This window comes from Pagrus pagrus (genome assembly GCF_965226575.1).
Source record: "Pagrus pagrus genome assembly, chromosome: 17".
In the NCBI taxonomy this organism is placed as follows: Eukaryota; Metazoa; Chordata; class Actinopteri; order Spariformes; family Sparidae; genus Pagrus; species Pagrus pagrus.
The window spans coordinates 5,350,473-5,373,114 of NC_140201.1; the positions used below are offsets into that span (position 1 = coordinate 5,350,473).

At 42.4% G+C, this 22,642-nt stretch overlaps 2 protein-coding genes across 10 annotated transcripts in view; both read right to left on the minus strand.

Moving 5' to 3' along the window:
* Nucleotides 1-22,642, minus strand: part of LOC311272731 (microtubule-actin cross-linking factor 1-like) — a 225,858-nt gene that overhangs the window by 109,315 nt on the left and 93,901 nt on the right. For all 9 annotated transcript variants that reach the window (XM_084379322.1, XM_084379319.1, XM_084379316.1 and 6 more), the window contains 4 exons: nt 21,867-21,928; nt 15,727-15,816; nt 13,202-13,279; nt 11,517-11,609 (listed from right to left, as the gene is read on the minus strand). In XM_084379322.1, the coding sequence (XP_084235448.1) occupies nt 11,517-11,609; nt 13,202-13,279; nt 15,727-15,816; nt 21,867-21,928 (323 nt within the window). The remainder of the gene's footprint in view (nt 1-11,516; nt 11,610-13,201; nt 13,280-15,726; nt 15,817-21,866; nt 21,929-22,642) is intronic.
* Nucleotides 287-5,740, minus strand: LOC311273150 (uncharacterized protein; the record flags this gene model as incomplete). The annotated part of the gene is made up of 2 exons (XM_084380050.1): nt 1,792-5,740; nt 287-313 (listed from the first exon to the last, which is right to left on the minus strand). The coding sequence occupies exons 1-2, from the start codon at nt 2,989-2,991 to the stop codon at nt 287-289; spliced, it is 1,227 nt and encodes a 408-aa protein (XP_084236176.1). The 5' UTR covers nt 2,992-5,740.

Consider the following 22,642-nt stretch of genomic DNA (forward strand, 5'->3'; position numbering starts at 1 on the left):
AGATATCAACAAGAATAAAAATAACTTGGTAGAGTCACAAGGCACTGCACCATAGCTGTTTTTTTTAATACAAAAGGGCTTAAAGATAGCTTTTACTTTTACTTAAATGTAATAAAGTAATGTCCTTACAGGTATGACTATTATCTCCAGAGCCATTTTTTGCCATGCAAAATGTGCCTGTAGCACCGTGTATCAAATACCAAAAGCTGACGATAACTGTCTTGTAAGATTAAGATTCTTGTTGACTTATTATTTGTTTAGATACTTTCTGATTGAAAGTTTTAGTTTAGTATTTCATCATGGCAAAGTTCATCTGAGGAAAGAACATTTAACATCTGAAAAGTCTGGGCTGTTTGGTTTATTGTTACAAGGTTTTTTGTAGAAAAACTTCTATTTCTCACCGATTGAGCCCTTTTGTCCGGCAGCAAACTGTGCAGAATATGTTGATAAATAAACAAATGTAATGTATAAAGATGACAATGTAAAAATCACCAACAGAATATGAACCCATCTCACCCTTCTATTTTCCACCCAAGTAACCTTTTTCAAGCAAACCCACCAGAGTGAGACAAACACAGACAGAAGCACATAGTTATATTGTTTGCTATTTAAGTGGTAGGAAATGACAAGTTTCAGTTTGGAACAAGAGGAAACCCTGTCATTTGAAGCAATGACCCTTTTCTCACACTCACACACTCTCACACACACACACACACACACACACACACACACACAAGCACCCGGCCTGTCTGTCTCTCACACTCCGACAGATGTCTGGACGAGTTTGTGTTGCTCGGGAAAATAACAAGCCAAGGAAGGAGATGCCAGAGAAGAAAAGGAGAGAGGGAGGGAAGAAGGATACTGGGGAGGACGGATGGAGAGACAGTCTGTGCTGCGCTGATTAGACTCTGGGGACAAAGACGGAAAGAATGGAGATGGGCATAGTGCCTTTCAAGAGCTGATAACATACACACATATAACCCTTCATGACCACAAACACTGTGCACAAGTGACAACAAAGGCACCCTTCAAAAAGCCACACTCAAACAAATTGTTGCGAGTTGTGAATGCCTCTCTGTAGCACTTTAGACCACTGGTTTGAAAAATGGGGTCCAGAGACAACCACGTTTGCTGGTTGCACAACAAAATCAAGAGAAGTTTAATATCACTAATGTTATATTTTCTGCAAATAACTCAAATGCTTTAGTAGAAGAATAACTTCTAAATTTTATTCTTGTGATCATAGTCTCATTCCCAAAACATTAACAGTCCTAAAAGTGAAATATTATCTGTCTAGGAGCAGGAGAAATCAGAATAGAGCAGCAACTAACAATTATATCCAGTGTGGATTAATCTGCCAAATATTTTAGTCTATACAAAACTCAGAAGATTGTAAAAAAAAAAATTGTTGAATCATATTGTTCACACGTTTTGTCCTCACGGCCAGCTAAGAGAAATGCTCTGAGACCCGGCACCAAGGTGTCATTATGGAACCCGCTGCTTTTCTTTCATATACCCAGCCTGCTCTACCTCTGATTGGCTTAACCTGATATCCTCACCCTAACCCTAATCAATCTCACTCCTCATCCCTAAACCTAATCAACCCAATCAAAGAAGGCAACCAATCAGAGGCGGCGTGGGGCAGGTCATGGCAAGAAAAGCAGAACTGGTCAGTGGCCCAGGGGTTGGGAATCTCTGGATTAATAAAGTAATTATAGTAACACTTTTTAAGACGGAAGATGAATTGATGTGTGGAGACAGGACAGACATAGAGGTAAGTAGAATGTGTACCTGTGGCAGGTATTTTACAGTCACCTGTGTCTGCACTGACAGGGGACTCTCCATCATGGAGTCCAGTCTCTCTGAGGAGCTACTGGTCAGCCCTCCCCAGTCTGTCTGACTGGGAGTTGTGCCCGCTGTTTCTGGAGAAGTCAGTGGCAGGTCACTGGCGTAGCCTGACTCCAAAAGAGAAGACTGCTCTAGAGCACGACCTGGTGTATCCAAGTTAAATCCCTTGATAACCATAGTCTCCTGAATCCGCATTTGGTTAGAGGACATGGGGAAACCCTCTGCAGACATGCCGGCTTTACCTTTGTCCACTTCAGACAGTTGGACTTTGAGAATATTCCCTGTGACTGGAGAAGGGGCAGTTGGCTCTCTGTACACATCTACCTCACTGTCACTTTCGCCCCTCCATACTGGAGAGCCAAAATCACTGGGGTACACTGTCCTCACCACACACAGTTTACCATCCACCTCACGGATATGGACCACACCTTTGCGCTCTCTCCCTGAAGGTGTCCGCTCCACTCGTAAAGTCCCTTCTGGTCCTCCTTTAACGCCCTCATCCACCTTTTCCTCTCTCTCCGCCCTCCCCTTGTCCTTTTTCTCCTTCTTTTGTCGGAGTATCCAAGGTTTCTCTAGGACCCCTTGGACTTTCTCCCTAACACGGCACACTCTCCCTCCACCTGGAGTGGTGCTGCCCAGGGCTGGGGCCGTGTTGACTGGCGTGGTGGTTGTGGTTTGGCTTGGGATGCTGGAGACATCTATGATGGCGCTAACAGTGTCTTCCTCCCCTGGAAGGCAGAAAACCCCTCTCCAGGCTGGGCTGGGCTTGGGGGACACTTCAAGTAGTCTGCTGCCTAACAGTCCCCCTACATTGGCACTTGAGCCAGGGGAAAGGGTATTGCTATGTGAATGAATCAACTTGCTATCAGGCACTGTTATGAGAGTCTGAGCTCTGCTGCTAAAATCTGAGTCTGCCGTTTCTATCACTGCAACCTTTTCTTCATCATCTTCATCCTCTTCCTCTCTTTCATCTGGCTCATGGCTTCTTCGTCGCTCACAGTCATCCAGGTCAAACTCTCCTTTCCTGTTCTTCTTGCCCTTGTGCTTACGTCTGAAACGGAGGCGCTTCTTTGGTGAAAGCGGCGGGGCTCCTCTGAGTTGCCCCTCCTGAGGAGGCCGGACACAACCCATGGAGTTCCCCATGTTTTTGATGGTGACAGAGAACAGTGTGTAAAAATAAATTCACGGCAGATATAGGCGATTAATCCATCAGAAAGTCTAAATTAATGTTCATTCAGGTTTGAACATTTATTCCAGTTATTTCTGAGCAAAATCCCATCCTCCCCAAAAGGGAGACACTAGAGAGGAAATGTTCAGATTGGCTGGCAAGTGACTGACAGCTCCCTTGTTAATCTGACACCTGTGAGTAGTGTGAAGTTAGGAAGAGCAGGTTTTATTTCCATTTTCCATTGCACCATCTTAAATACAACCCAGTGAATAAGAAGATGGATGGTAGGAGCTGTCACAGGAAAGAGGGAACGTTTCCTCAGGCAGTTATTGGTTCAGTCACGAGGCTGATGTATCACGGCTCCCCCTTGTCCTTCCTTTTTCCTTCACCTCACCTGACTTGGATTCAGGCAGCTCTCTCCAAGGGACCTGCTCTTTAACAGTGTTTGTAAATGTGCAGGCAGCCGGCTGATTTTCTGTTTCCTTGATCCCAAAAGACTTGTGGTTGCAGTCAAGGACATGAGGACACAGTTATGCCAGCAGAGCCGCATGTGGGAGGAAAATAAATTTGTATAGGGTCATGTGTCTGATTTATCACCGGGCTTTTGACAGGTGAGCGCTTACCTGGCGTAAGGCAGTGTGTCAGGCAAGATGATGAGTGTGGGAGAGAGAAAAATATAGTGCAGTCCGGTGTTATTCAGCCCATTAGTGAAGCTCCAGCTGCTTCACACACACTGCATGTGTGTGTGACATGAGAACGAAGTGTGAAAGTCTGGGTGTGAGCAGTACTTACTGCAGGATTTCTGGGAGTGCTGGAATCAGAAGCAGTCTCAACTAACTTCTATATTCAATGCCATAATTCCCTCGGAGATGAGAGGTGACTGCTACTCAGTTTGAGAAAAACAACGCCATTGTCTGCTGCAATTCCATTCACGTTCAGATTCCTCCTTCAATCCTCCAAACCACGAACAAAGTGATGTTAAGATTTGTTGTCAGTTCCAAGTGCCGGTGTAATCCAAGAGCTCTATCTACACACAGATCTCACAGCTATCTAAGGTAATGAATTAATGATGCCTCCCTCCTGCTGTGGTAATGTTATTGCAGTGCAAGAGGAGAGAAGTAAGATCTGTGCAAGTCGGCCACAAAACAGAGATCGGTAGGAATCCTATCTGTCACGGTACTCGTAGTGGAAGTAGTATTAACGGTGATGCTGTCGATACATCCTGTAGTAACGGCGAGCTTGGTGTCTCATTCTGCCGAGGCAGCACAGTATCCAGATTGGTTGTGGGTGAGAGATAGTGTGCAGTCAGCCAATGCTGCCACAGATTGCTGAAAGATTCAGCCAATACTCTGACAGCTTGTTAAATACTCAATCAGAGCATCGGCTTCCCGCCCCGTTGCTTCTCCTCGTCATCCTCCTACGATTTATCCTGCTCATTGAGCTTTTGTCTCATGTGATGTGTCAATCCTTCCTGCTTGTGTGTGTTCCCACTCTTAAGGGACCGTTGTTGTCAATATGTTGAAATCCAAAATCGCTAGCATTTATTTCTCCCATTTATCGGATTGGCAGGAGAGTGCACAGTCTTTACAATGATCATCTATGGCAGCCAGATACCTGTGGAATCAACTCGTAGTCCAGAAACCCACAAAATGCAGCTGTGCGCCTTAGTAGGGTGCCGGTATAAATATGGAGGCAGCTGAACACAGACAGACTCCACCTTAAGCTCCCCAGACAGCTTAGCATAACATGCCTCTCTCCTGGATACCAGTCTAAAGATTCCCCCCACCTTTATGTCAGACTCCCTGAGGACCAGAGTTGGCGAAGAATTATGTTGCAGTACTGTCCAATCATAAACCTCCTGTGTCCTGCTGTCAGTCTGCCAGTTACTCAGGCAAGCTTCCCCTTCATCAGGTGGTGCAGTGCGACGATGCAATAGCCTCACAAAATCCAGAGTTTGCAGGAGGTGGGGGTACTTAGCCTATGTCCTATGTTGAAACACAGCAGACTGGAGAAAAAGGCTTTCGCGCCGTTTCTCCTCTCTTGTGCCTTTTTTGTGTCTTAATAACTCTGCATGTCCCCTAGATCTGATTAGGAAGAGGCATCTGGGGTAGGAGCTGGAACTGGACTCTGAGGCAGAAGAGGAGGAAGAAACTGGTCCTCTGTCGACTTAGCTCGGGTCTCATCAAGATCCAGTTCTAGTGGCAGACCTACTTAAGGTACGGATGTGTATCTGGAACAGAGCCAAAGGGATTCAGTGTCCAGTGAAGGGCAGTCCCGAACTCCACACAGCACAGCGGCAGAGGTTAGGACGAAAGGGTCCGCACTCCATATCCCCTTAAATAACAAAGACGTGCATAGAGTAAAAACAGGAACACAGGGCGTCTCCAGCTAAAAGCAAGCCGTGGCTCCGTCAGACAAGCATGGCTGGATTGATCCGATTGATACGGTGGGGGCTGGAGAAACAGCAAGTGTGTGGCAGCCCAGGAGAGAGTCTGAGTGTGTATGTGAGCCTGCAAGGTTGGGCGGTCCCCTGGTCAGCTGTGTGAGCCCTTCTGCATACGTGTCCACGAGTGTGTCTTGTCCTGCTGTGCGTTTGTGTTTTGAGGCCTGCTGATCGGGAGAAGCCAGGAGCTCCAGTGACAGCAGGCAGCCTGGACTCGTCTCTCCCTCGGCTGGCTTCACTCCTCTGCTATATCCCTTGCACGCAGACGCCGGCAGAGGGAGAGAAAAGCTTTTATCTCCCGGCTGCTGCAGCTTCACACTCTCTTCTGCTCAATCCCTCACTCTCTCAATCCACCCCTCCCTTCTTGGCTCCCTCCTCCTATCCGCTTCCTCGTTACTCCTGCCTCTCTCTCTCTCTCTCTCTCTCTCTCTCTCTCTCTCTCTCTCTCTCTCTCTCGGCTGTTAGTGAGCAGTTTTCTATGCCACAAACACACACTGCACACACACACACACACACACACACACACACACACACACACTTGACCCAAAAGCGTCCCTGAATGACAGCCTGCAACAGGGACGGAGAGAAAACAGCAAGGAGGGGAGAAATCAAATCAAAATCAGACTGTTGCGTCTTTGCAACATAAATGAGAAGAGGGTAAGCACTTCAATCTGTTTTGGTCTCACTCGCTTTCCATCTCTTCCCTTCAATCTTTAATCTGTCCATCAAGCTACAGGTTATGAAAGGCTCTGGGGTGAAAAGGAGAGGAGCAGGGAGACGGAGGGAGAGATGAAAGAGATTGGAGGGAATTAAGAGAAAGTTGAAAAGGACAGGAGCAAGAAAATCAGGAAGGGATGATGGAGGCTGTGAAAGCATCAAGAGCAGGGGAGGAAATAGGAGGCATACAGGTGTATGACACACACACAAATTATAGCAGAAAAAAGATATGAGTCAATAGAAATGAGAGATTTTTCTATAAACTAAGCTTTCAATATCACTGGCTGGCTGGCTGGATCAGATCCCTGCAGGCAACATTTTTATTGGCAACATGGAATTTGCAGGATTTCTGCATCAGGGTGATGAGGAGTATGGATTTTAGCATGCAATCCACTGGATTAGCCCAAAATAGTCCTTTTCTATCTGATTATTAAAACATAGAAACAGTGTGTGCTATACTGAAATGAGTATTAATAGATGGATTAATTGTTTAAATCATTTATGGCAAGAGAAATGTCAAACATTTTCAGGTTCCAGCTATTTAAATGTGACCATATTTTGCTTTTCTTTCTTTTTTATTTCTTCTTAAATTGCATTCTTGGGTTTGGGCTGTTCACAGAAAACTAATAATTCCAGGAATTAATATTTTATCCATATTTCCCAAACATTAAGGCATTCACATTTCACCGCATGTAAAAAAACACAGAGCACATATCTAACTGCGCAACACATACAGTCTTAAAGTCTCTATAGGCCACCACCCACCATCCCTTCACATAAGTTCACAGCTCATACATACTTGGGATCCTGTACACAGGCAGCATTGCAATAACATTGCAGCAGAAGGGAATTCATCACCCAGTGGCACCAACACTGCACATGTATGAACTCATGATACTTTGCATATGCAGTAAGTGGCTAATGTATGGCGAATGTTTTCACCGAGACAGATATGGATGGAGACCACTAACAGGCGGCGCTCTCAAGTGGTCAAGGCAATGGTAATCCATCTTCTCTCATTAACCGAAAGCACATGAGAACACCCCACACAAACACACATGGAAAGGATTGAACCAATGGGAGAAAAGCACTAATCAAGTCCCAGAGGCTTTTATCCCTTCAGTGTGGCTACGCATCATCATGAGCTGTCGTAATCAGATGGCAACCTTCATCTCAACCACTGCATGTTGGACTTTCAGAAGCACTTTTGATCATATATTTAGTGGCTCTTTAGTCGATAATGTTCACTGAAGCATAGTTATTTATCTTGAGGTTTTAATTATCATAATTCAGGCTCCATCTGAACACAGAGGAGCTTTAATTCGATTCTGGAGGGAAAATGTGAAAAAAATGTAAGTTGCACAATTCTGACCATTGCGGAAAAAATAATTACCTTGAGAAAAAAAACGCACTTCACTATGGTGCTGCATGTAGATATTTCTGGCTTGAGTGCTGCAATGCTGTGTCCACATAAAGAACAGCCAACAACTTATTATGCCATTTTCCGGAAGGTATTGCTTCCCCCAACTAACATGACAGAATATGAACAGTAGAAGTATAATGAACTCAAAGACCTCTAATTGATTTATATTACTTAACAAGATTAAACAAGTGATGACAAACGACTGAAAATAAAGTCATTGTACATCAACTTTTGTAAGCAATATTTACAGGTACATTCATTAGCTTAATGGTTTGACTGTGACATCATATGTCTAAACAAGCTTAAGTTAGGAGCTATCTAAGCACTGGATGTATGCTTAAACACCTGCACCTTCTTGCCACAGTGGTACAGTGGAAAACAACATTCACTTAAAGGAATTGAATTACTTTAAAGTGGGCATCTGCAATAGTCTACACTAAATCAGTTTTGACCGACATGGATGGTGATCGATTGATGCAATACAGGGTTAAATTACTACAAGGAACAACAGCAATAAAGTGACCCCACCAGCTGATTCTGCCTTGAAGCAGCTCAGAGAAACAGTGATGAATTTCTTCACCAGCTCAGAAATGAAATCACAAGTAATTAGCAGTGACGTACAGCTAGTTTATCCAATCGCAGTCAGACACAGTGCAACAGGAGGAGGGCCCACAAACAGGGACGTCTCACACTGGGATAAATATACTGAGCTAGCTGGTGCCACCTAGCGGTTTGACTGAGTAACTACAGTCATGTTCAAATAGGGAGTAGTTGAACAATTAATGACAATAAGATTGATGAATTTCTATTATAGGGAGTGGGTGAAAACACATAATAACCACAGCTATAGTACTCTTAGACATTTACACTACCGGCATTCAGGTGTGATCCCCAATTATGATGAAAATGTAAAATTATTAATGATATTAATCAAAACATTGTTATATTTTGAACAGTGGACTTGGAAAAGGTGCTAGAAAGCTTTCTGCATGATTTCACAAGCAGCATTAAAACGAAAGCTACTGTCACCATCCTGCAGAAAAGATTGGTGTTTTCACTATATCTGCAGGAGGTATATGGAGAAAAAAACCTGTGTTTAAAGCTCTTCGGCTTCAGCAGGATTGCTGAGGAGGCAGGTTGTCAGAGCCAGCTGACGGAGTGATGTAACACTGAGCAGCCACCTCATCTGTAACTTGATGGGCCAGTGAAATAATGACTAACAACAGTTATAACCCAAATGAAAAATGATAGCTCACTGAGTGAGTTGCTATAATTAGCTGATGTGCTGAGTCACTCTTTGGCACATACACGTCCTGGTCACAAAGACCTGCAGGCTTGTTTCCAGAAATTACTTCTTCATCGTCATGATCATCAGACCACAGCGGCTGGTAGGACTAATGTGGAAATTATAGATTTCTCCACTGATTTGGGTCACATATTTCAGTAACAGTGGATATTTGTGTCACATTGACTCTGAATAAAACACAGCAAATAAAACTACAGTGGCTGCAGGATTAACTCTGCAGCGTTCTGCTGTAATACACTGCATAACTGAGAGATGTGACTAAACACAAGGTGTTCAATACACAGTAATAACATGCATCTTTCACTATTACTCTAATTTTCTCTAACATTATTGTGTATTGCACTGACAGTTGTTTTCAAAGATTTTCAACGATGAGATTTTAATAAAAAGTAATTGAAAATGTGTCACCGTTAAAGGAGATTAATTTAACCTTGAGGATATAAGATTATAGTGTTTTTGCCGTGTTACTATGCATACAAGAGACGACATTGAATATAGAAACATTTGTGGCACATGTTGCTGATACAGCACCATGCATTTCCAGTAATAATCATTGAACCACAACCCACTCCAGGGACACAGAGCTCTGTGTGATGGGAGTTTTCTCACTGCAGCTCTAATGTAAAACTGTCGTCATCTCCTGAACTCAGTGAACTCTGGAAACTCTAAAACTATTTGCTGCTCTGCGGGCCAATCCCCTCTTTCCACTTATTCTTTTTCCATCCTTAATTTCTTCCCCCAGAACTCGTGCAGCTTGTTTCAGCCCTCTTCCCGCCTATTAACTTTGGGCTAGTCCTCACGTCTTCCTCCTGCAACACGTCTTCCCTCCATCTCTCTCTCTCTGTAACATGATGTTCTGCTGAGTCATGCCCACTGAAATGGTTGCCAGGGTGTCGTGCACTACTGTTTCCATAGCAACCAGCTGGCAGTGTCACCTTGCTGAGGGTCACATCGCAGCATGGTCTAGTGGTCAACCGTTGCAACTACAACTGGTTCATGACCGTATCGGAAATCAATGGGACTAAAAAGCAGTCTGTTCCAGCAACAAATAATACGGGAGAAAATGAGAAGCTGAGGAAGTTTTGGTCATTTTTAAAAGCCTTGCTATTAAGTTGCTTTTGTCTGTTACATAGCTGTCACGCGCGACTCGGACCCAGCGGTGATGTGAGTCTCGCTGTAATGATTTCAACAGAGAACAACACTGTCTGCAGGCTACAGCCATCCAGGAACATTTATTGGCAATTGCTCAACACAAGCATCAGAAAGAAAACACAACCGTTCAAATGACTGACTCTCCAGACTAAACACACTGCACTTATGACAACACTTATTCCCTAGTTTTATTAACACAGTATTCAGACATTTTTCTTCATTTAGAACTTTGCTGAAAGCCATCTAAGTCTCTGACAAGCTTTTCTTTCTTCTTTTATTGTGTAGCACTTTTACTTTTTACTTTATTTTAAGAATCATAAATAGTTGTCGTTAGTTTTAAGCCACAAAACCTTAAAACAAAATCGTTACGTGCATCTAGCAACTGCTAATCTGTTCATAACTTATACCCAGAGTTTGTATACAACTGGAGTTTAACCCCTGATCCATATGGATGGTACAGTACGGTATATGTCTTGTCAGATAATCAGAGTCCACATGGTGCAGTCCTTGCACACCAACTCCTGGACCAACTCCAAAGCTGCCAACATCCTGAGTTAACAAGGATTTATTCACCATGGAGTACCACAAGCCCTCAGGCGACATGGTTTTAAAGGGACGATTTCAGTAAAAGACGTGTATGCCTGATATACAGGAACAAACTGTAAATCCAGGATCAGGGTTTGAATGAAAGCCTAGAGATTGAACATGTTGTTCCCTGTGTGTGCTCTCTTTATGCCTGAGCTGTCCAACAGCCAAATTGAAGCCAGTGTCCTCATGTGACGTTTTTAAGGATGACTTCTTGTAAGGGCCCACTCAGAGGTGGTTTTATAACACAGACTCAGAACACCAACACAGAAGTCTGCAGGTTTCTCTGTCCTCAATGAGAGCAGCTGTCTGTACATTCTCACTGTAGACTGTGAAGTAAACCATAACATTGGCAGGAAACACTTAAGATTCAAGAGCGCTTCTTGCTCAGCGATTCCACCAAGGAACATGAACATACACAAACACACTTTCTGTTTTCCAGTCAGTAGTGCAAAAAGCAACCTCCTCTATTGCATAAGTTAACACTGGTTTGCCAACACAGACACACACACACACATACATACAGAGCTCAGCTCGTCCTGGCAGTGATAATAACTGTAATGCCAACAGCTGAACAGAGATGCCATGAAATACAGTCCACATTTGGAGCAATTTGTTTCCATTTCAATCCATTTAAAAACCAGATTGTATCGCAGCAGTAATGATCTGGGACATAACTCAATTATTATATTATCAATTAGAGGTATTATTTCATTAAGAGCTGGATATAAGAACCTTCAGCTGCCCATTAAGCTTCCAATGAAGAATTCGAGAAGATATGTACATGCTGGTTTGACTGAAATAAACATTAATTGAGTCCAACACAGGAAACACATAGCCAGAAGCTACAGAACAGCATGTGAAGCGCACAGACCTGGAAGTGAAGGATGATGGTCCAGATGAGACCTAACGTCAGCTTGGGGTTCCCGTCTGTGATGTCATCATTCCTTATGTTCACAAGTTTGACCTACGAAAAGGGGAAATATAAAATTTTTTGTTTAGTTTCCTGACAAAATACAAGCAAAGAATTCAGTTTTAGTCACTATCATACTATCAAAAGCACCAAAATGGACAAATGAGAAGAAAACACACAAGTCGTCTTCATTTCTGCATGTTAAGGATGAAAAATTAACTCTACTCCAAATATCAGACCCATTATGCGTAAGAGACTCTCTGAGACCTCGTTATATCTTGTAGCTTGGGCTTAACCAGCCACCAAGGCTGTCTAATTAGGCCTGCAATGAAACTCAGAGAGGATTCAGAGGAACAAGAGGTCAGTCCTCCGCCACTGATGTCTCCAAGGAACGAAACCAGAGAGACACAATTTAAGAAAGATGTGTTCCTGAGAGGTATATAAGACATACATGAGGTGTCTTAAGTGAGAGAAAGAGCTGCAGTTTAAGTAAACGAAGAAGTGCAGAGTAAATGTGTAAGAGATTAATTCATGACAGCAAGAGCAGGCGAGAGTGAACAATGAAAGATGCAGCATCTGCCCAACACTGCAGATACAGGAAGGATGTACAATAAGGTGCTACTGTTTGAGAACAGCCATCTCTCTCTCAGCCAAGTTTAGACATATTCAGTAAAATGTTTGGTACATTTATATAGATTTAGAGGATGAACGTTACAAGAAAATGCAGCTCTGTCCACTGCACCAAAAGGCTGAAACAGCCCCGTCTGAGGATGGAAAGTATTTGCGATCACTCATTTGCAGACTTTGTAGAATTTGCTGCACAGGATTAAAAATAAGAACCAGGAACTTTAAACTAGATAAAGCTGTTTATTCACAGCAACTTATGCTGACAGATGCTGACATGACTGTTATAGTGAGCAATTCCTAATACCTGGAAAACCTAACACAGCAAAGTGCTTTTTCACAACAAGGACCCCTAAACTGACACAAATTACACAACAGACCCCCATTTGATAAAATCTTTTAATCTAATTGTCCCCCAGCTGATAGGATGTTTGATTGTAGATGTTTAATTACAGTGCATGAAACTCATGACCAAAATTTGTCATGCATTCTGTCATTGTCATATTTATGGATATAGTACCACTGAACTACAGCATGGGTACACGCCAGACTGGAATAATACTTATAATATTATATATTTCTAATTATCCAAAATCCTTGTGGGTAATACACAAAGTAAGTCGATAAAAAGCACAAACTTCCATCACGTTTGTCTTAATTCACAGATTACAGCCAAAGGTCTGGAACAATATTTGTTTTGACTCCTCTGACTCATCTCATGGGATTATAAATAAGCAAAACTGTCAACTGTTTACTCTGTTAATAAGCTGCTTGCTTGCAGGCTCTTGTTGGCAGGCAACAGAGAAATATGATCCTATTCAAGCATGTAAATACAACAGCCAAACTAAGAAGGGAGACCATCAGATGCTTCATGAAGATATACAGTTAAGAGTGCTTTTTGACGAGACACAACCAAAGGATTTATGTTGTTATTACTCATATTGTTTGCGCTCCACGTCATTCTGGACACTGAAGCATATGATATGAATACCCATGTTATGTTACTTTGTCTGTGTGCGTACCTGTCTCTGTTTGAGGAAGTCCAGCGCTATTTGGACATTCTGTAGTCGATGAAATCTCATTCGCCCTTTTTCTCTGGGCTGGAAAGAAAAGAAATGAGAAAAAATTATAAGGAAAGTCAAGTAATGATTTTCAACTCAGTAGTTTTTAGTGATACAAACGCAAGAGGCAGCAGTGAGTGAGCAAATAAAGCTGAATTCAATCCACAGTGCAGTGAAGTAAAAACTCAGCATGGTTGTATTGACAAGACATGGTCCTCAAGGGGGCGCTGTCTTCAACAGGAGCTGTTAAAGACATGCCAGAACTCAGGAGCACATGAGACCCAAACCATGCTTCTTTAAAATGAAAAATGCAAACTTCATATCACACCGTTTTCCTCATTTTATTGATTCGACATTGAATTTTCATAAACAGACACCCAGTTTACAGTTTAGAGGGAAGAAAGGTTTAGTGTAAGAGAAAGAAAGAGAGAAAACACACACACACACACACACACATAAAAACATCCCAAACACACGCTTGCTGCAAAGAAAACATGAGTGCAGGATGCAGATGTGGGTTCACACTGTGCTGGTAAAGAGAAGGTTCACTCAGGATTAGTCATCACATCAAAAAATACTGAGGAGAGGAGAGGAGAGGAGAGGAGAGGAGAGGAGAGGAGAGGAGAGATGGTGGTGTATGTGTTTATGGGTGTAAGCTTTTAATTTGTTTACATTCTGTGAACAGACACACAGTTTGTGCCAATTCATGTTTTCCTCCACGTGCACTGTTGTTAGCCCACTCTACTGGATAACTGAATGTCTTAATGGGTCTAACAATCAATCGGAAGTCAATATGTGGCCATTATTAGTCAAACATCATAGCATCTCAAAACAGTAAATTCTGTTGCAAAAACCTTCAAGTGTTCACTCCCTGGCTGCTTTATTAGGTAAGATTTACTGCAATGTAATACAATACAACAACAACAGATTCATTACAAATTCTACATTTAGGAAGATTATGATGTCCAGTTTTTGCTGACACTGACAGAAAGGGATTAATTCAACTATATGTTTATTATTCAAGGTTGTGTTAGTGATGTGTTGTACTGGACTGCATTACATTAAAATGTGCTTCTATTATTCTCCCCCCTCAGGCTTATATACGGGTGGACAAAACATTAGAAACACCTCTCAATATAATGCAGTCCGATTCAACACTACTGAATAATACATGTAAAGTTACATCACTACCTCTGTGACAGTGTCAATCAGAACTGAATGTTGTAAAGGTAGAATTCATGGCTGAGCTGTTGTATTAGATTGCATTTTCAAAAGGTGTGTCTAACTGTGTGTATGATGATATTTAAGCTACATTTTATCGCGCAATACATGCAAAATAGTTGTAGAGCATTGTTGGGTGAAAACTTCAAATCTTTATGGAGCAAACTTTTCAGGAACTAAAAGACAAGTTGTTTTTGAAAGCTGGTGAACTTTAACATTTCTGTCTGTTTGTAGAGGAACACACACTTAAAACTTCAGAAAATAAATAAACATCAAAACATTTGTTATGATGCTGTCACCCAACAGAAATGATTGCCTGTCGTGTCACACGGTAACACAGCATTGTATGGTGTCATGTACAGCCCGTATGCTGGTCAGAGATCAGTGGCACAGCACTCTCATGCAGCCCCACAGCTCCACCTATGGGCCAGAGGGTAAAGCTGAAGGGTCAAAGGTCAGAAGTGACACAGTGAGCAGTGGAGGGGGGAGAGGGTTTGATTCGAACATACTCCCTGAGCTCCTTCCTCCTCCTCATCCTCCACTCCCAGCAAGATGAGAGGAGGGGCCCGCGAGGCGTATGCCCTTTTCAATGAAGGGCCGCTCTTCTGTTGCTATGGTAACAGAAGGGTGGGAAATGGGAGACAGAAAGAGAGAGGAAGAGGAAGAAGAGATGTAGTATGAGACAGAGGACAGAATAAAAGAGGGTGGGAGCAGATCAAAGGAGGGACAAATATACCGTAACTGAAAATAAAAAATTAACACCTAAACACAAAGTCAGTCTGACTCTCACACACAGATCATTGTTCATGAAGGTGACAGTGTCAGAAAGAAGCAGTGTGTGCACCTAAGTAGACAAGAGTCAGCAGTCTGTCTCTGTTAGTCTACCTGTCTGCCACTAAACCAGCCTGCGTCACGTGGTGGCCTGCCTGTCTGTCAGAATTAGGACTAAGACTCTTACATCATCGTGTTGGCATGAGTCAGGACGCTGGAGCTCAAACTGATGCAATTCTGTTCCTGACATGCTGGTGATAAAATGCCAGGTTGTTCAACTTTGCCATCAATAGTGTGTCAGCCTGGAGCAGAGAGTCACCTTCAAGCTGGAAAAGTTTCATCTGAGACTATGGAGCTTTGAACTGGGGACGACAGGGTGTGTAATGGAGCAGAGGAGGAGTCTGTGATGGAAAATCTTACAGCGTGATAATAAATGACACAATAGTCCTGTGTTTGTGCAGGTGAGTGTGTGAGAGAGAAATATAAATCCATACCAGGGTGACTCCAGAGAGGACCTCGAGCAAGGAGATCAGGTTGTGTCCATCTCTCAGGTCCTCGTACAGGTCTGTGATGTGCTTCCTCACCTGAGAAAGGGAATGAAGGAGGCGAAAAAGGAAGGGAGAAGGCCGGGGGAAGGAGGAGGAATGAGGAGTGGAAAGGGAGAAACGCACAGAGAGAGAAAAAAAGTTAATTCCACACTCTAATCATCCCTGTGTTGACTCAACACTGCTGACATCTGCATCCCAATTGCCCCACATCTGACAGGGCTGCTGACAGCGGTTGCCGGGCCAACAGAGACGAAGCACCAGCTGTGGCCTCTCGTCTCTGTTGCCATGACATCCCCTTCACTATGATTGGGGTGGGGGCGGGTTGTCACTGCTGGCGACCGCTGCTGAAACTGTGACTCAGCAGCCTGATCGGCATCAGTGCTTTTTTTGGCAGAAAGTGGGACAGTCAGTGAGACAGACGGAGATGCTGTGAAATAGTGTTTATCACGTCGTAGTTTCTCCATCTTTTGTGTGAATCAAAGGACTTAAGTTTGAAATGTATAATTGCATTCAACTAGATGATGACGAGAAACTTCACCTCTGCACCGGCTCTCTTACATAAAAGGAGAATCAGAAATAAAAAGGTAAAAAACAACAATGAATTATGAAATACAAATGCAAACATACTGTATGATGCCTTTAATGCAAACGGGTCACTTTCTGGGTCGCTTCTATCTAAGCTACTTTCTACTTCAGCAGTTTGTCAAAGAAAAACAATAGGTACCATATAGTAGCTGCAGAAATGCACAGCACATCAAGCGTTAGCAAAGGAAAAGCTTTTCTTTTGTAAATGAGTTATTTTTCTTCATTGGAAAGCAGCAGAAGGGAGTTGGCACGCAACAAAGGTCAAACATTTCCACACAAAGTGCTTCAAAATTGTTGCTCCAAAAATGCAGATCCACCGAGGCAACCAAGGGCACATGTCTACCCGCATTACAGTGATTTTCCCGTTTCACGCTGCACCTGCACTGATAAAAGTTTTGCTGCAGTCCTGGCCTCAGGACAAAAAAAACTGTGCTACCACATTACACCAGAAGAGGGCAAGACAGTCACATGAGTAGACAGAGAGAGTAAACAGGGGAGGTCTTCACTCTGTAAATTATGAATTTAATAATATAAATTAAAATGAAACAACTGTCATTATGCTTCTTTAAAAAAGATGCTCTTTTGCTTCTTTGAGTCAGAACATAAAGCTTCTCTTGAGTTGAGGTCAGAGCTAAAATTATCTTTGACTGCAGCTACAAAAGTAACAACATCCCTCCACTTGTCCTCAATAACCTCTTTTCTTACTTTCCCCATCTATTTTTCTCTCCCTCGCTCATCTGTGTCAAATCTCGCCCTTCTGTTGCTGCCTCTTTCTCTCCATCGAAGGTTGACATCAGCTGTTTTAGAAGGGAGCTGATGGCACAAGTGTTAATTAGACGACAGGAAGAGATGGTGTATTCAACACTGACTGGAAATGAGGTGCAGTTTTCTGTCTAATTGTGTCTCAGTGTGTCAGAGCAGGCCCACTGTTCCAAGTTGGCCTGAATGAGTGGATTCTCTCTCTTACTGGAAGCCCACCCTCTGATCTGAAACGAAACCAAAACCCCCGAAAAATCCCGTTCTACTAATTTCCAGTAATTTATCTGGACAGTGTCACTGGTTTCCTGTAATAATTGCTCCTTACTTGGTAGTTTGACCACCAACAACAAATCCTTATCAAAATGATAGTTCTTCTAATAAATGATGATGATTAGGTGCATCCAGTATGAGGTAAACGATAAACTTACAGGCTTGCAGTATTTGTGCAGTAGAGTATGGACCAAACCCGGAACAATGTTTAAAATAATTTTCTTTTCTTTGTTCTAAGCGGTTTCGTGCATCACTACTGCATCAAACCACAGGGCCAAACAAGCTGCCTATCAAGGGACATTTTTATCTTTATATTTGTTTGTTTCCATGGCAGCCCAAAGATGTCCCATCAGAAAGTCCCCTTGCATGACACAAGACATCAAAACTAAGTTTACAGTAGACACTAGTGTGTGATACTCACTGCTGTGCTGCAAAGTCACTGTATGTGAAATTGCTCTCTGCCACCCAGCTGGATGTGTAGATTTGTTTTTTGTGCGTATGTGTGGGTCTTAGGAGATGTGTCGCACACAGCCAGCTGTGTCTGATGTGAAGTGACGGCAGCTGTCAGATGCCTTCAGCACTACAGCAGAGGTAATGTTAAGGACCACAGGCGAGCTGACAGCACCTGGGCAACAGAACTGCACTCTACTGCTGCACTGAACACTAATCTGGGTCAGACTAAATATCGGGATCATTTTAACACCTTTAATCAGCTCAAAAAGCGTCCAATATTTCATTAGTCACATATTGGATAAATAGGGTTTGACAACTATTGCTGGGTGGCAGAATGAATCATGGCAACTATCTCAATGCATTAAGGAAGTGCTGCTGGTAATGTCATTCAAACCAAACATCTAAAACCCCAAATAGGTCATGTGTTAAAAATGTTAAAAATTACACACAACATTTCACCCTGTTCTGAGGCGGAAAGGTTGACGCTTGCACACCATATTGCACACCAAATATTTCCAAAACTAGCCTATGACTATTTTGCAACAAAATCATTTGTCTCATCCATTTATTTCCAAGTTTTCCTGCATGAATGATTGGAATGATCATATGTGTATAACAATTTTCATTCTCATTGAAAAAACTATTAAAATTGTGATGACGTGACATTTTCTTACATCTGGTAAACAAGATTTGTGGGCCAGGGCAGCATTACTTGCTTTATTATAAAGCTGTTTTGATTTGGATTTTGCACTTGACAATTTTACGATTTCGATTATGTTTAGATTAGTTGTGCAGCCTTACTAGAATAAGAAGGAAAATAACATAAGAACTTGTGAGTTCTTGTTTAACAAACAGTGCTCGACTTGCATGATTAATTTTGGATGTCAGCTGACAGCAACATTTGCTGATGCGTTTGTTGTCTCAAGCCCGATTGCCGTGCAGCTCATTTAATCTACAACATGAGACAGACTGCATGTGGTAAATTGAACATCTTGTTAGCCCACTGAGCTACAGTAACAGCTCACAGCTCTTCATCTTTGTGACAAACCTCTTGTCTCCTCCTAACTTCTTAATCCACAACTACCGGATTTGTGCTCACTGTGTCAACAGCCTGCTGGGTCAACGTGTGTCACTGCATGCCAGCAGGCAGCTGGGAGGCCAGTGTTTATACTGGCCTCTATTTGCATTGTACACACACATATACACTTGTTAACACCCTTCACACCTGAGCAGTCAAAAGCATATCACACATGACACAGAGCAAACGGGAAACAAGGAGCGATGATGTCACCTGTCTGTTTTTGTCTAACTCTCTGTTCTGTCTCTCTTTTCTTTAATGTCTCCTCTCTTTGTCTCAGGAGCTTATTTTTCTATTCTGTCTTTCTTAACTAATCTTTTCTCCTCCTGAGCTTTAGTCCTGTTTTTCTCTGTGTTTGTCTCTAAATCCCTGCTAATAGGGTGGAGGTTTGTAGAATCAACAGTCTTGGCTGAGAGTCAATACATGATGTAGTACGCAGAACTATTTCACAGCACTCTCTATTCAAGAACACAATGTTGGGACAGAATCGCTGTTCGAAGTATTTCCTCTGCAGCAGATATTTCAACAGATGAAACATGAGGTGTTTCTCTTCTTTTGTATGTTATCCATGTCTTCATGCCATCCTCATCTCCTTCCACTGTTCCTTCCATCTCACTACGACAGTAAATCACAGCACTCTCTGTAATAAAAAACAACCCTCTAACTCTGGATGACCTCTGTGCTAATGTAATGGCTGGCAGTGTGCGTCTGTATGAGGATGTGTGGTTGAATAAAATGAAGTGTAAGAGAACAGCAGTTGTTCATGGTGCATTACGCTGCCTGGAGCCACTGTCTGGGTTGTTCCTCCCGTCCTACTCTTGTCTTGCTTTAGTTTTCTCTTTTTGGAACAGGTCTGTTACTGTGGGCAGTTTAAAGTGGTTTCTAACTTTTTCTAATTTCATTTTGAAACATTTCAAATCCAGCCATTTCTCTCACTCTCAGCTAGGGGTGCAACAAAGAATATGGATTATTTTAATCATCCACAATTCCCTACTGTTTGATTTTATCTGACTAATGATGTACAACACAAAAATATTCCACCTAAAATGAAACAAAACAGGGGAATCCATTTATTATTTCGCCTAAAAAATACAGAGGGATAAAAAAAGTTACATTTTCATAAAGTCCATGTTTGACTGTTTGGTCCAACCAACAGTCATAAACTTTAGTTTTACTTGAGAAATGACTTTAAACGATTTATCAATTATCAAAATAGTTGCCATTTTATTTCTTGGTCTCAGCTCTGGTCACACAAAAGCATCAAAACAGAACAATCCTATTACAAATAAATAGGCACTGAATTTAAAAGTCATCCCGTCTCTCCTGCTGCTGCTCCCACTCTCCATCTCTGACCTACATTTACAGTCAGTGGTGGGTCTGGCAGTGGCAGCTGATATAGAGTTACATTCACAGGCTGGACACTGTGACGACAGTCGCTCCACAGTTATGGGGTCAGACAGACGCTTCGTTCCCCGGTCATGTGACAGAAATACCTTGCATTCTCCTCTCCTCAGTGTCCTTACCGCCTGTGTGTGTGTGACACATGGGATACATACTGTACCTTGTGAATGTGATAGAAATGGCATGTGTATGTGACAGATGTGACAGTATGCACACATGTAGGCAGCAAAGACAGCTGTCTGTGACCTATAAAAGGAGACACTGTTTCCAAATAGCTACAATAAATCAATGCTTCCCTTTCCGTTCATTATCTTAAGGGAAAGCAATCAATGTCCTCCACTTGAAGCAACATTTGAACTGATGCTTGACTGCAGTCTGTTATTAACATGCATCATTTCCTTTACTGGGACAGAAAGAACTGCAGATTTTATTTACTTTGCAGCTGCTTGTCAAAACTAATTCCTTCATTTGTTTCTTTATTGATGCCTTCAAATGCAACAAGCAGAATCCTGCCTAGACAAAGACAGTCTGCAAATCAATAATTTAATATCTGCATTCAAGTAAACACTTTACATTCACAACTGCAATGAAATATTCATTTACAACTCACATTTACTTTATCCACCACTTTGCTTTCGCTGCTAAACATGATTAAAGTGTGAACACTGCCGGACAGACGGAAACCGTTTAACAAGCTGTAACTTCAGAGCCATTACCAGCAGTGATAGAGTGAACAGGACAGATGCTCATCTATTGACAGATGCTCATCGTCTGCTGCTCAGACACATTAAAAGTAATCAGTGCAGACAGGATTGATGAAACCTCCCTGTTGCAGCTCAGTGAAGTGGATGAGGAGGAAACAGATCAGCAGGTATGGTATTTTTCTAATTTTATGCCAGAAAGCAGGAGAGAAGGGACAGAGCGGAGGGTCTGCATTACAAATATAAATCTTAAAACCTTTATGAAGCTCATATTCTGCTATAAAATATGCTAATAATTACCTGTAGGAACTCCTGAGGCTGACGAAGAAGATCGAGAGAGTAGAAATGTAAGACAGATTTTTTTAATGTGCTTCTTATAAAGCAGCAGTAGGAAGGAGTCAAGCAATAAAATTGATACCAACCAGGTTATTAGGACAGCTAGGCGTTTTCTGAAGCTATTATTGTGCTCCCGCTAGATGAAAGACCTACAGTGCAGCTCCTTCATGACCTGAGACTTCTCACGTCTTTGATTTTTAAATATATACTTTTAAAAACATTAATTTTGTGACATAAAATATATCAAGCCCCATGAGACTCATATAATGGAGGATTGTAGGACTTTGTTTCAAAATGAAGTTCTGTAGTTTGTTCGATCTGTGTTTGGTGTGAGGTGATGTGGTTAAGTTTAAAACTGTATTTCTATTGAAGATGACTTAAAGAGTTAAAATTTAAGACCAAATCTTCAACATTCAATACAAAATAACCCTTAAAAACCCTACAAGCACTTACACTAAGCTTAAACAGGCACATATCAAACCAACTGAACTCTTGACACTTACCTTGATGAGATGCTTGTTGACCCATTTTGTGAAGGTTTTCTTCTGCACCCTGTCCCGCTCATCTAAAGGAAACAGAAACAAAGAGAGAGGAGGGAGGTTAATAACATAATCCAAATCCAGCATGGGTGGTGCAACAGGCGTGATTATTCTACTAATTTGTGTAGATGATGCGGTCACACACACACACACACACACACACAGATGCATATCCAGCTCAGAGTGGCGAAGCAATGCAGTTAACGGACAACAAGCCGAGGTCATGTTGATAATAAACCTCTATATCTACAAACGTGACCGCTTGTAAAGTGTCAAGCAGCTTTCTTTATCATGTCCTACTCGGATGACTTCATCCTGAGTAAACTGAGATTCTGATAAAGCTCGAGAAAAACAAACTTTTCCCGCTGTTAACTTGTTAAAAAGCCACCTGCATGTTTTGTTTCTACTCTGAGAGATCCCTCAGTATTTAGTCTGTTCACTGTCTAAAGGTCTGACCTTTCTCTCAGTGTCCACAGTCTCTAACTGAAGTGTGATCTGCAGCAGGCAGAGCTCCAGCCTGCGTCCTCCACAGGCCAGAGGAGTGAGGCAGCCAGGCCAGGAATAGAGCCTGATGCTGAGCCACAACTGTGTTATCGTTCCCCCATCACCACTACCACCTCCTCATCCTCCACACTAACTTCCTATCCAGCCTCTCTGTGCTCGTATCAGTCTTTCTGGGAGAAAACACAGATGCTGTTCCTGCCATTCAGTTAAATATCTAACTTCCTTCTGGAGGGATA